The sequence below is a fragment of the Hordeum vulgare genome, chromosome 1H, assembly GCF_904849725.1.
Source record: "Hordeum vulgare subsp. vulgare chromosome 1H, MorexV3_pseudomolecules_assembly, whole genome shotgun sequence".
In the NCBI taxonomy this organism is placed as follows: Eukaryota; Viridiplantae; Streptophyta; class Magnoliopsida; order Poales; family Poaceae; genus Hordeum; species Hordeum vulgare.
Genome location: NC_058518.1, coordinates 514,587,825 through 514,599,595, shown reverse-complemented (window position 1 = coordinate 514,599,595; position 11,771 = coordinate 514,587,825). Strand labels below are relative to the sequence as shown.

Here is an 11,771-nt window from a genome sequence, read left to right as displayed (position 1 = left end):
GAGACTCATTTTCTCTAGCAAATACTAATTTATCCTACTAAATTATCTTGCAATTTGATATAAGATCACCTTATTTCATTTGACTTTAATTCATTTGCTTTGTCTGGTAACGGTACGTCTACGTGAACACTCGAGCAGCATAAGCGCGGACGAAAGCTCCATAATACAATATGTGAAAGCTCAATGGCGCCAAATGTCAACTAAATGTGCAGGAGAAGTACTCCCTCCGTCCTACAAATATATGTCAATACAACTTTATACTAGAACAAGTATAAACTTAACTTTATACTAGAGCTAGTACAAAGTTAAGACAATTAATTTGAAACGGAGGAAGTGGTTCATATAGGGACAACTATAATCAGAAGTAGCTCCAGAAGACTTGCGTGAAGAGCTTCACATAGGCCATCAAAAGTAACTCCAGAAGACTTGCCTAGACATTCAATTACATAAAGTCAAACTTGCGGATGAGTACGACCAGCACAAACAGCACAAATCCAAGAAGTATTGCAGAACTCAGTACATCAGGAATTATTACATCAACCAATTAAAGTACTATGCGACTTCTAGTGCTGATCTCTGCAAGCTTGCTTAAGTCTGGGGCTGATCCTCTTCATGCTTACTCGAGCCTAAGAAATCCCCCGCAGTTGTAACTGCTCGATCTTCTTGACGTAAGGCTCCATCATCTCATCATGGTATAGAAAAGAGAGCTCAAAGTAAACCACAGGATTGATTGAGTAACGTAGGTAAAGATAAGTTCCAAAAGCAACGGGATAAACAGCTAAGACGTTTGCATAGACGTCGCAGGAAACTTTCACAAAGATAGGTAATCCCCATGGCAGCTTGGTCACTGATAGGTCAATCATACGGTAAATCCAGAGCTTATCTTTCAGAGCAGCCTCTGCCCTAATCTCTTCTTGCTTCCTCAGAAAGTCTACACTGGCCTTCACAGTGTCAAATTTCATCCGGTACTCTTTGGCTTCTTGGTTCTCCAGGTCGATCACGTGCCTTACCGAAGCTAAATCCCTCTTGACCGGCTTCAATTCATCCAGGACATGTTTAAAACCTTTGTTAACCACACCCTCCAGCTGGTCAAAGCGGTGATTGTCCCGAAAGCGAGCAGCAGCTTCCTCAGCGTGACGCTTGGCGCGTTTCTGGCCATCAAGAACTTCATTTGCTTTTTTATTATCATAACCTTCACGCTGACTCCAGAATGTAGGAAAGTCAATCCTCCATCCAGAGCACTGACCCTGGTAGAAGGAAAAATTCATGCACAGGTGAATAAATATACAAAACACAATATGAAATGGCAGAAGATAAACAACAATTCAAAAGAAAAGAAAAAGACGCTGTTAAAAGTAACAGAAATAAGTATAAACAAACCATATATGGATAACAACAGAACAATAAAAAAAGGGAAAGCAAGTAAATGTTGAACAAACAAATAAATGAACTATTTATCAACTAAGACAAATTACATGCTGAACAAGTAAAATCTTTGAAAATCATAATCACGATGCTCCAATTCATCATTAATTGCTCAAAGAGAAGCCTCACAGAAAGTAAGAGATAATACATACATATAAATACATATGCGGACAAAACAACAAAATTTAAATTCTAGGTACGCCCTACAATATTCTACACCAGAAAGCATACAGCAAAATTCATAGACAATAACCCAATACAGACTAAATACCCATCCAAGCAAATTAAAGTACCAATAGAAGATAGCCAGGATACAATTCAAAGCAACTAAAATGTACACCAAGTAGCAAACCCTAACAAGCAGCGCAGATCATCTTTTTAAACAAAAATGACTCGACAACAAAGTTTAATTCAACATATTAACATGCTAAACACAGAAAATACATTGTGACATAACCAAGAGAAACAAAGATCATTTTGCTTAGTGTTAAGACTACCCACAGTACATAAACTAGGAACATACATATGTTACTAATCTATAAAGGGGAGTAACATCTATGCAGTGAACTGCAACACTACGCTTATTATGTTGTAGACTACTCGATTCATCCCTCTCCTCACTAAATCATTGAGACATTACTCCTACTATGCGTAGTCTAAGGGTTAGTAAACCTGGTAGAAAGAATAATGATAAGAGGAGGATGCTTAATGCCTACAATTCCTACTAACAGATCCTACTCTTCAAGTATGCTACTTGATAGACAGGTACACATACAGCACAAAATTTGTTTAAACAGAAACCAATCAAGTCCAAATCACCATTTACAGCAATTAACAGTCCACATAAAAGGAAACATAACATAGAGAGACATGCCGCTATTCAAAGGAATTAAGAAAGAATATTTCATGACCATGCAGAACATTCCAAACAAGCAACAGAGAACAATCATATTAATAATGTGTCCAACAAATTAAACAGGGTTCTATAATAAACAAAAATAATCGAACCATCAGAGTTATATTTAGCCAATTAACATGCTAGAGACAAACATACATAGTTACAATAAACATTTAAACCAAAAACACTGTTTCAGAATTTGCCTTCATGATGTTTCAGCATTCCCTTCACTATTAAAAATATCAAATGCACGTGTAAACCTACAACACAAGTAATCCCAGTTATGAGGTCAAGCTAAAAAGGAGAGTGCACTACCAGACCCGTCAATCCCAAAAAGGCTACCAAAACAGTTTAAAGACAGTACGCATGATGCATAAACACCATAAGAGTAAACTACTCGTATAAAAGGAAAGTGCATTACCACACCCGTCAAGCCAAGTAAGGCTAACAACACCAGTTTAAGGACATTACACATGATGCATAAACTGCCTACGAGTAAACGACTCGTGGTACCAACATAAGGAGAAGGAATATTACTAGACTGAACAAGATACTTTGAAACACAGTGCATATAAAAGATGCAATCTAGATACTTATATTAACATCTGTATAAATAAACTATCTATTCAACATCAGAATATGCAAAAGAGAAAAATGTTTACAAACGGGCAAACATACATGACACCTAAAGAAGCATTATCATTGGTACTGTAGTAAATAAACTATCTATTCAACATCAGAATATGCAAAAGAGAAAAATGTTTACAAACGGGCAAACATACATGACACCTAAAGAAGCATTATCATTGGTACTGTAGTAAATAAGCAAAAAGGTGGGAACCATAATTTAGAATAAGAGCATCAACTAGTAACAAGAACACCCTACAACAGTGGATGGAGTTCCCAATATAAACTTGAAGCACACAATAACATCTGTATAAAAGATGCAATCTAGATACTTATATTAACATCTGTATAAATAAACTATCTATTCAACATCAGAATATGCAAAAGAGAAAAATGTTTACAAACGGGCAAACATACATGACACCTAAAGAAGCATTATCATTGGTACTGTAGTAAATAAACTATCTATTCAACATCAGAATATGCAAAAGAGAAAAATGTTTACAAACGGGCAAACATACATGACACCTAAAGAAGCATTATCATTGGTACTGTAGTAAATAAGCAAAAAGGTGGGAACCATAATTTAGAATAAGAGCATCAACTAGTAACAAGAACACCCTACAACAGTGGATGGAGTTCCCAATATAAACTTGAAGCACACAATAACAGCCACACTGGCCGGGCACATGGAAGACAAAAAAAAAAGATGTGATTGATGCCAGGAACGGAAGATAATAGAATATAGATTCCTTGGATTATGCCATCCTCCAGGAACTCGTCAGAACCGAAACACAAGAGTAGATGCTGAGGGAGGGGTTGCATTCGATAACTCACCCTCTGCGCAACGACCTTGAGATCTTCTTTGATGCTGGATGGATCTTGGGTGGGCTGTTCATCATCAGCGACCTGAGCGCAGAGATCCATGTGATTGCGGGACGTGCTGCAGCTGTAATCTTGGCGGTGGCTGGCAGCATTTCGAAGGCGCATCACCTCGGACGCGAGAATCCGACCCACCCTGCAAGGGGTCATAAAACCAATCACACATCAAGACGAGATCCAAAGGATGAACGGAAAAGGGCAAGTGAGACCGGATCCTACCTGGAATCATCATCTGTAAACAAGCTGGCAAGAAGCGTTGACTGATCCTTGGAGTTGGTAGTCCCAACGTATACCAGGGTCTGTAGCTGCCGGATCTTGGCGGGCAGCAAGACCTTGGCGTTGCCGGCGAGGCGCGCGGCCGCCATTGTCGGTCCCGGAGAGAGAGGCTGCCGTCGGGATGTGGACAGGATTTTAGGGTTAGCATTTCACTCGGTGTTTTGTTATATACTGGGCGACCAGAGGTGGGCTGCGTAACAGAGTGATGAGCCCAATTGGCCCGAAGCCGTTTACCCAAGTTTTTGGTTGGGTTGACGCGCAATCCATAGAAGTAGTACTGTAGGACGCAAATCGGCCCATAGACGTGTCCCAAAGTTATTTCTTAAGTGGAGTTGTAGCAACGATCACATTTTGCAATTACACAGCCCTGATCACATTTTTGCAATTACACAGCCCTTTGATTCAACTGTCTGTCTTCAATACGACTTGAAAAAGGAAAAAGTAATGTAGCATATTTCTGTTATCAAAAAAAATTGAATATAGCATATTTCGAAGAGCCGAAAGATGTAAAAAAATAAATACTAAATGGGTCAAACCCGCAAAAAACGGATCTTAAGAAATAACTAACGGTGCATCTTTTGGTTTGAACAAGGAAGGAATTAGACAAATCCAACAAATAAGATTTGTAATGAATCAAACGACGGAAAAGGATTGTATCGGTGAAACAAATCGAGTTTTTTGGAACTCAAGGCGAGGGCGTCGCGATCTTGTCGACGAGTTTCCACAGACCACACCGTCGTGTACCGAGCCTATCAAGCTCATGTAGAGCCTGAAGGCCATGCACATGGAGGTGGGATGCGTGGAGAGTCTTGTCGAGATGGAGGAGGATTTGGTGCTGTTGCTCCAGGTCCAGGAGGAGGATTTTGTGTGTTGGTGTTGTTGCTCCAGGTCCAGGAGGAGGATTTGGTGTGTTGGTGTTGTTGCTAGAGGAGGAGGAGGATTTTGTGTGTTGGTGTTGTTGCTCGAGAAGGAGGAGGAGGATGATTTTGTGTTGTTGCTCGAGGAGGAGGAGGAGGAGGAGGAGGAGAAAGGTACTCTACAGACGAGGGCGGCCTTAAATCTCGCGGTTGGCAGCTCACTGTCCTAGCTGGCATGGGACAAGGACACCTGACCACGTCAGGCAGCAGCAGACCCCACCCGCCATAGAAACAACGGCCAACGCCCGTCGCACGTGCAGTCACGGTGAAAAGTGCTGACGCGCACGCGATCTAGGCTCCGACTTTTTCCTCTATCTCCACCCTCGGTTGAGATGCCCGCACGATCGCACGGCCCGCAGTACCTCGCAACAAACACACGATCCGTGTACTCACCCCTTATTGGCCCTAAGTTGCATCCACGGGGTTTTTTCCTCTTTTTTTTTGAACGGTCCCGGTTTTTTCCTCTTTTTTTCAACGCTTCTGGTCGGACCCTCTATTTTTTCATTCTTCCTTCTTCGGCTTTGATTCTATAAAGATTTAGACGTCGCTTCTCCTCTAATTTTTTTAATTGCACATGCAGTCGCATCGTTAGCTTTAATTATACTAAGGAGTGCACGAACATCTATTGTCGGAGGATAACCCCGGGGTAGGTTCATCAAGCATGTTCCTTCATTTCCGGCCAAATGGACATGAAGGTATGGAGATTCCCAAGGCCCAAGTCTTCTGACCGGCTAGGCATCACCTTCCGGCTGGAAGACGAGGCGGCCACCTATCTGGCCGGCCAAGCAGCCCGTGCCCGCTAGAATCCACGCGGCCTCCCGTTCAAAGCCGGCATGGTCCCGCCCGCCGGACTGAGGAGGAGGCGGCCACCCTCAAGCCGGCTGACCAAGCAGGCTAGCCGGCTGAGGATCACAGGTCACATCAGATCGTAGGTCAGGAAGAGACCTCACGATTAAAGGTAGCTACGCGTCAGAAAAGGTACAAGATCAGGGCGCCCGGCAGGTACGAGCGTCGGCGGCCACGTCGCTGACCTACCCCGGCTCTGATCCACCACCCAGCATAGTGTCGGACCGTCGCACTCTCATTCCATTACTGCACTCGGCGTGGGGAACAGTGGAGGCGGTCGTACTACCTGCCAATGAAGAATCTCGCGGGGCGACGCTTGATGTACAGCGCGTGATCAACGTCAACCTTACGCGGGAGCCCCATTGGCCAACCGGCGGGTCCCATAGGTAATCGAGACCATGCAGCCAGCGGGCCCCTCATCGACAAGACAAGACCCTTGTGGGCCCCTGGCCAGCCGGCGAAGCAGCCAGCCGGGTCCCACGCCTGTACCCTTTATCCATATTGTAGGCCGGCGGGTTCGTCTATAAAACCCCCCGGTCACCCCCCATGCAGAGGGCCGATCATTCACCGGTCATTCTACACTACACACCCACCAACCACGGAGAGAGAGGTAGAGACGAGCCGGCTGCTCCCCTCTTCCTCCTCCCAACACAGCTCCAGGAGCGACATTGTACTCTGTTTCCATACATCAAACACACAAGCAGGATTAGGGGTATTATCTCTACGGAGAGCCCTGAACCTGGGTACATCGTGAGTCCCATGCGTGTACCAACCTCGTTCCCAGCGCCCACCTTTGTCCTTTCGGTTCTCACAGACTTTAGCCTACCTATGGCATATGTTGTGAGTATTCACTGACATTTGGCGCCCACCGTGGGACGATCACGGCATCGGCTCACTTTACGCGCTGGGCGGGGCCCCGCACCTACACCGCCGGATGCATCGCGTCCGGATCAGTCTGCATGCCCGTGGAGCCTGCTTTCGACGAGGCAACACCCATGATGATCGACGTCCCCATCCGCCATGCGGATTCGGACGAAGATTCTGATGACGAGGCGCTCCCTAGCGTCGTCATCGCCGCCATGGAGAACCTGAGCGTCCTCTTCAGCGACCTTGCCTCAACGACGGCCCGCGCTACTTCGGCGAGGACTACGACGTTGAGGCGCTCTGCGCCAGCTTCAGCAGGCTCTCTATCGCTAAGATGCCTGCCCACGACGTTTACCCCAGTAACGTCCTCATATTTGACGGCCCTCCACCGTCGGTAGGGTTCTTCACCCCATACCACGTTGCTGCTGTCTCCAACACCGTGGAGGTGATGGTTATCGGCGCTGGCATCAGCACGGCTCCGGGCAAGGCCTCCGCAGGCGCCGACGAGCCTGCTGCGGCCACCGCTGATACTCTTCGGGACGCCATCGCCGGCTTGAAGACACCGGTCACCGCTTCCGTCGACCCTGCAGACGCTCGGGCCTCACCGGCGTCCCTCAGCCGGTTCGTCATCCGGCTTGGCGAGAAGGCCCTTCCACTCTACCAGCTCATGAAGAAGACGACGACGTTCGAGTGGAACGACCAGGCGGACGAAGCCTTCCGCGACCTCAAGCGGGTAATCTCGAGCCTGCCAATCTTGGCAGCCCCATCTAAAAGGGAACTCATACTCATATACATCGCGGCGACCACTCGCCTGGTCAGCGTAGTGTTGGTAGTTCAGCGCAAAGAGGAAGGCAAGGCCCTGCCAGTGCAGCGCCCTGTCTACTACCTTAGCGAGGTCTTGTCCGCCTCTAAGCAGAACTACCTCATTATCAGAAAATGTGTTATGGTGTTTACCTTGCTGCAAAGAAATTGAAACAATACTTCCAAGAGCATGCCATCACTTTGGTGAGCACTGCTCCGCTTTCGGAGATCATGGGTAACCGTGATGCCACGGGCAGAATTGCCAAATGGTCCATCGCCATGGCAGACCATGATATTCGGTACGAGCCTCGCACCGCCATCAAATCACAGGTGGTGGCCGACTTCTTAGTCAACTCGGCCGAGACCCAGTTCGAGCCACCGCCTCCAGACTCCACACATTGGTGGATGCACTTTGACGGCTCGAAGATGCAGACAGGACTGGGAGACGGCATCATCTTGACATCTCCGAAAGGGGACCAGCTCAAGTACGCTCTCCAGATCCACTTCGACGCCTCCAACAACGTCGCCGAGTACGAAGCACTGGCTCATGGCCTCCGACTTGCCAAGGAGATCGGCATCCGGCGGCTCATATGCTTCGGCGATTCAGACTTAGTGGTGCAGCAGGTCTCTGGCGAATGGGACGCCAGGGACGCCAACATGGCGAGCTACCGCTTCCTCATCCAGCAGCTCAGCGGCCCCTTCGAGGGTTGTGAGTTCCACCATGTTCCCAGGGCGGAAAATGAGGCGGCTGATACGCTGGCAAAGATTGGCTCCACAAGACAAGCCATTCCAGCCGGCGTCTCCCTCGAGTAACTCCACAAGCCGTCTATCAAGTCGTCTCCTGAGTCGACATCAATCTTCGTACCGGCCGACTCTACGATACAAGCGCCGCCGGCTCCGCTAGTTATGCCGGCTGTGGACCCCACACCGGCTGCACTGACGGCACCGTCTCCAAATGCGGCACCAACTGAGTCTATGGTGCAAGCGCCGTCGGCTCCACCAACTACGCCGACCTCGGATCCTAATCCGGCTCCATTGGTCCAACCGACTCCAACAGCGGCACCAGCTACAACGACAACCCCGGCTCTGTCCGGGCTCAAATCCTCCCAGTGGGTGGACGTCATGAAGATAGACGGTGAGCCGGCTGCAGTAATAGCATCGGAGACGCCATCAAGCTCGGGGGCTGCAGAAGCCTCCAATAGTCAAAACAAAGCAGAGGCGACCCTTGTGTCGGCTCCATCATGGGCTCACGCCATTCTGGCCTTCCTTCTTCACGGCGAACTTCCTCAGAACGAGGCAGAGGTGAGACAGACCCAGCGCAGGTCCGCCGCCTACGCCATCATCAATCGCGAACTGGTACAACGCAGCACGACCGACGTGTTCCAACACTGTGTCGAATCAGAAAAAGGGCAGGAGATCCTTAGAGACATCCACCAGGGGGAGTGTGGGCATCATGCCGCCTCGAGAACCCTGGTGGCCAAAGCATTCCGCCATGGATTCTACTGGCCCACGGCCCTCGAGGTGGCCGTGGATCTGGTGGACAAATGCGAAGGCTGCCAACGCTTCAGTGCACAAAGCCATATGCCGCCTTCAGCGTTGAAAACCATTTCCTTATCATGGCCATTCGCCGTCTGGGGACTGGACATGGTTGGGCCCTTCAAGACGGCTCGCGGAGGGATGACACATCTTTTGGTAGCCGTCGACAAGTGCACCAAGTGGATCGAAGCCAGGCCTATCAAGAAGCTTGACGACCCCACTGCTATGAGGTTCATCACATACATTTCTGTCTCATATGGCGTTCCCCACAGTATCATCACCGACAACCGCACCAACTTCGCCAAGGGCGCCCTGGTGCTCTACTGTTCCAAGGTAGGCATCCGGCTCGACCTGGCCTCAGTGGCACACCCTCGGTCAAACGGCCAAGCAGAGAGGGCCAACGGCCTGATCCTAGCCGGCATCAAGCCAAGGCTGGTGGCACCACTGGTCAGGTCAGCCAGCTGCCGGATTGAAGAACTGCCGACTGTGCTATGGAGCCTCCGCACCACGCCCAACCGATCGACCGGCTTCACTCCATTCTTTCTGGTATATGGATCTGAGGCTATTATCCCCACGGATGTCGAATTCGACTTGCCTCGGGTCACCCTATACACAGAAACGGAGGCGAAGGAGGCCAGAGAAGACGGTGTGGATCTCCTCGAAGAAGCAAGGGACTTGGCTTTGAGCCGGACAACCATCTACCAACAAAAGCTGAGATACTACCACAGCAAAAAGATCAGGCCTCTCTCTTTAAGGGAGGGAGACTTGGTCCTCAGAAGAATCCAGCGCACTGTCGGCCAGCACAAGCTCTCACCCCCCTGGGAGGGACCCTTCATCATCAGTAGGGCGCTGCACAACAACGCTTACTACCTGATTGACGCCCAGAAGCCAAGGAAGCGCAAGATGGACGACTTCGGCCAAGAAACGGAGCGCCCATGGAACGCGGCGTTGCTTCGCCCGTTCTATTGCTAAAAGGCAGAATTCAAGCAAAGGAAAGAGCATGCACATGTATCTTCCTCCCTCTTCAGGGAACAACGAAGGCAATAAAAAGAACATGCTCCATGTTTCTTTTTGTTAAGAGTTTTCACTCAGTGTATGGGCTACACAGCGTACCACCTCTTGCCGGCTTAATCAAGCTCGGAGGCTATGCAGCGCGGCCCCTTGCTAGCTTTAATCAAGCTCGGGGGCTCGCCAGCCGCCCGGACGGTCCACCCTTGTAGTCGGGCACATAGTGTACCGGCTGATTCCTGGTCCTTCGCTCGAGCCTGCGGGCTGGCTCCGGTCGCTCGGTTCGCGAAGTGACGCCAGGTCAGGTCGAATACATGCAAAGTTCGGCTATACTTGGGACGACCGGCTCGGGTTGGCTCGATCGTATATACGATCTCATTCAAGACTCAAGACGGCCTCTGACTGCCGGGAACAACAACTACGATGAAAAGAGCATGCTCCATGCTTCTTCTTGCTAAAGAGTTTTCACTCAGTGTACGGGCTACACCGTGTACCACCTCTTGCAGGCTTAATCAAGCTCGGAGGTTATGCAGCGCGACCCCTTGCTAGCTTTAAACAAGCTCGAGGGCTCGCCAGCCGCTCGGACGGTCCACCCTTGTAGTCGGGCACATAGTGTACCGGCTGATTCCTGGTCCTTCGCTCGAGCCCGCGGGCTGGCTCCGGCCGCTCGGTTCGCGAAGTGACGCCAGGTCAGGTCGAATACATGCACAGTCCGGCTATACTTGGGACGACCGGCTCGAGGTTGCTCATTCAAGTCGGCCTCTGATTGGCTTATGTCCTGTTCTTTACGTCTTGATGGCTTCGGATAAGAGAAGTCAACCAGGAATCAAAAGACGGGATCATAAGACAACACGCTTGGTGACGAATATAATGCTGAATATTACATTCATAAAAAGCATTGGCCCACGGCCCATGTTCGTGTTGGGGAACGTCGCATGGGAAACAAAAACTTTCCTACGCGCACGAAGACCTATCATGGTGATGTCCATCTACGAGAGGGGATGTGTGATCTACGTACCCTTGTAGACCATACAGCAGAAGCGTTAGTGAACGCGGTTGATGTAGTGGAACGTCCTCACGTCCCTCGATCCGCCCCGCGAACCGTCCCGCGATCAGTCCAACGATCAAGTGCCGAATGGACGGCACCTCCGCGATCAGCACACGTACATCTCGACGATGATCTCGGCCTTCTTGATCCAGCAAGAGAGACGGAGAGGTAGATGAGTTCTCCGGCAGCGTGACGGCGCTCCGGAGGTTGGTGGTGATCTTATCTCAGCAGGGCTCCGCCCGAGCTCCGCAGTAACGCGATCTAGAGGTAAAACCGTGGAGATATGTGGTCGGGCTGCCGTGGCAAAGTTGTCTCAAATCAGCCCTAAAACCCCACTATATATAGGAGGGAGGGAGGGGAGGAGGCAGCCTCAAAACCTAAAGGTTTGGCCGAAATTGGAGGTGGAGGAGTCCTACTCCAATCCTACTTGGAGTAGGATTCCACCTTCCCACTTGGAAACTCTTTCCACCTTGTGTTTTTCCTTCTCAAACCTTATAGGCCTTAGTGGGAACTTATTCCAGCCCACTAGGGGCTGGTTTATCTCTTCCCATAGCCCATGAGACCCCTTGGGGCGTGACACCCCTCCTGATGGTCCCCGGCACACCTCCCGGCACTCCCACTACACTACCGATGAGCCCGAAAC

At 49.3% G+C, this 11,771-nt stretch overlaps 1 protein-coding gene across 1 annotated transcript; it reads right to left on the bottom strand.

Annotated features, from left to right (window-relative positions):
- Positions 1-355: 355 nt before the first annotated feature.
- LOC123452628 lies at positions 356-5,090 on the bottom strand. The gene is made up of 3 exons (XM_045129326.1): positions 4,052-5,090; positions 3,788-3,968; positions 356-1,247 (listed from the first exon to the last, which is right to left on the bottom strand). The coding sequence occupies exons 1-3, from the start codon at positions 4,195-4,197 to the stop codon at positions 627-629; spliced, it is 948 nt and encodes a 315-aa protein (XP_044985261.1). The 5' UTR covers positions 4,198-5,090; the 3' UTR covers positions 356-626.
- Positions 5,091-11,771: the final 6,681 nt, after the last annotated feature.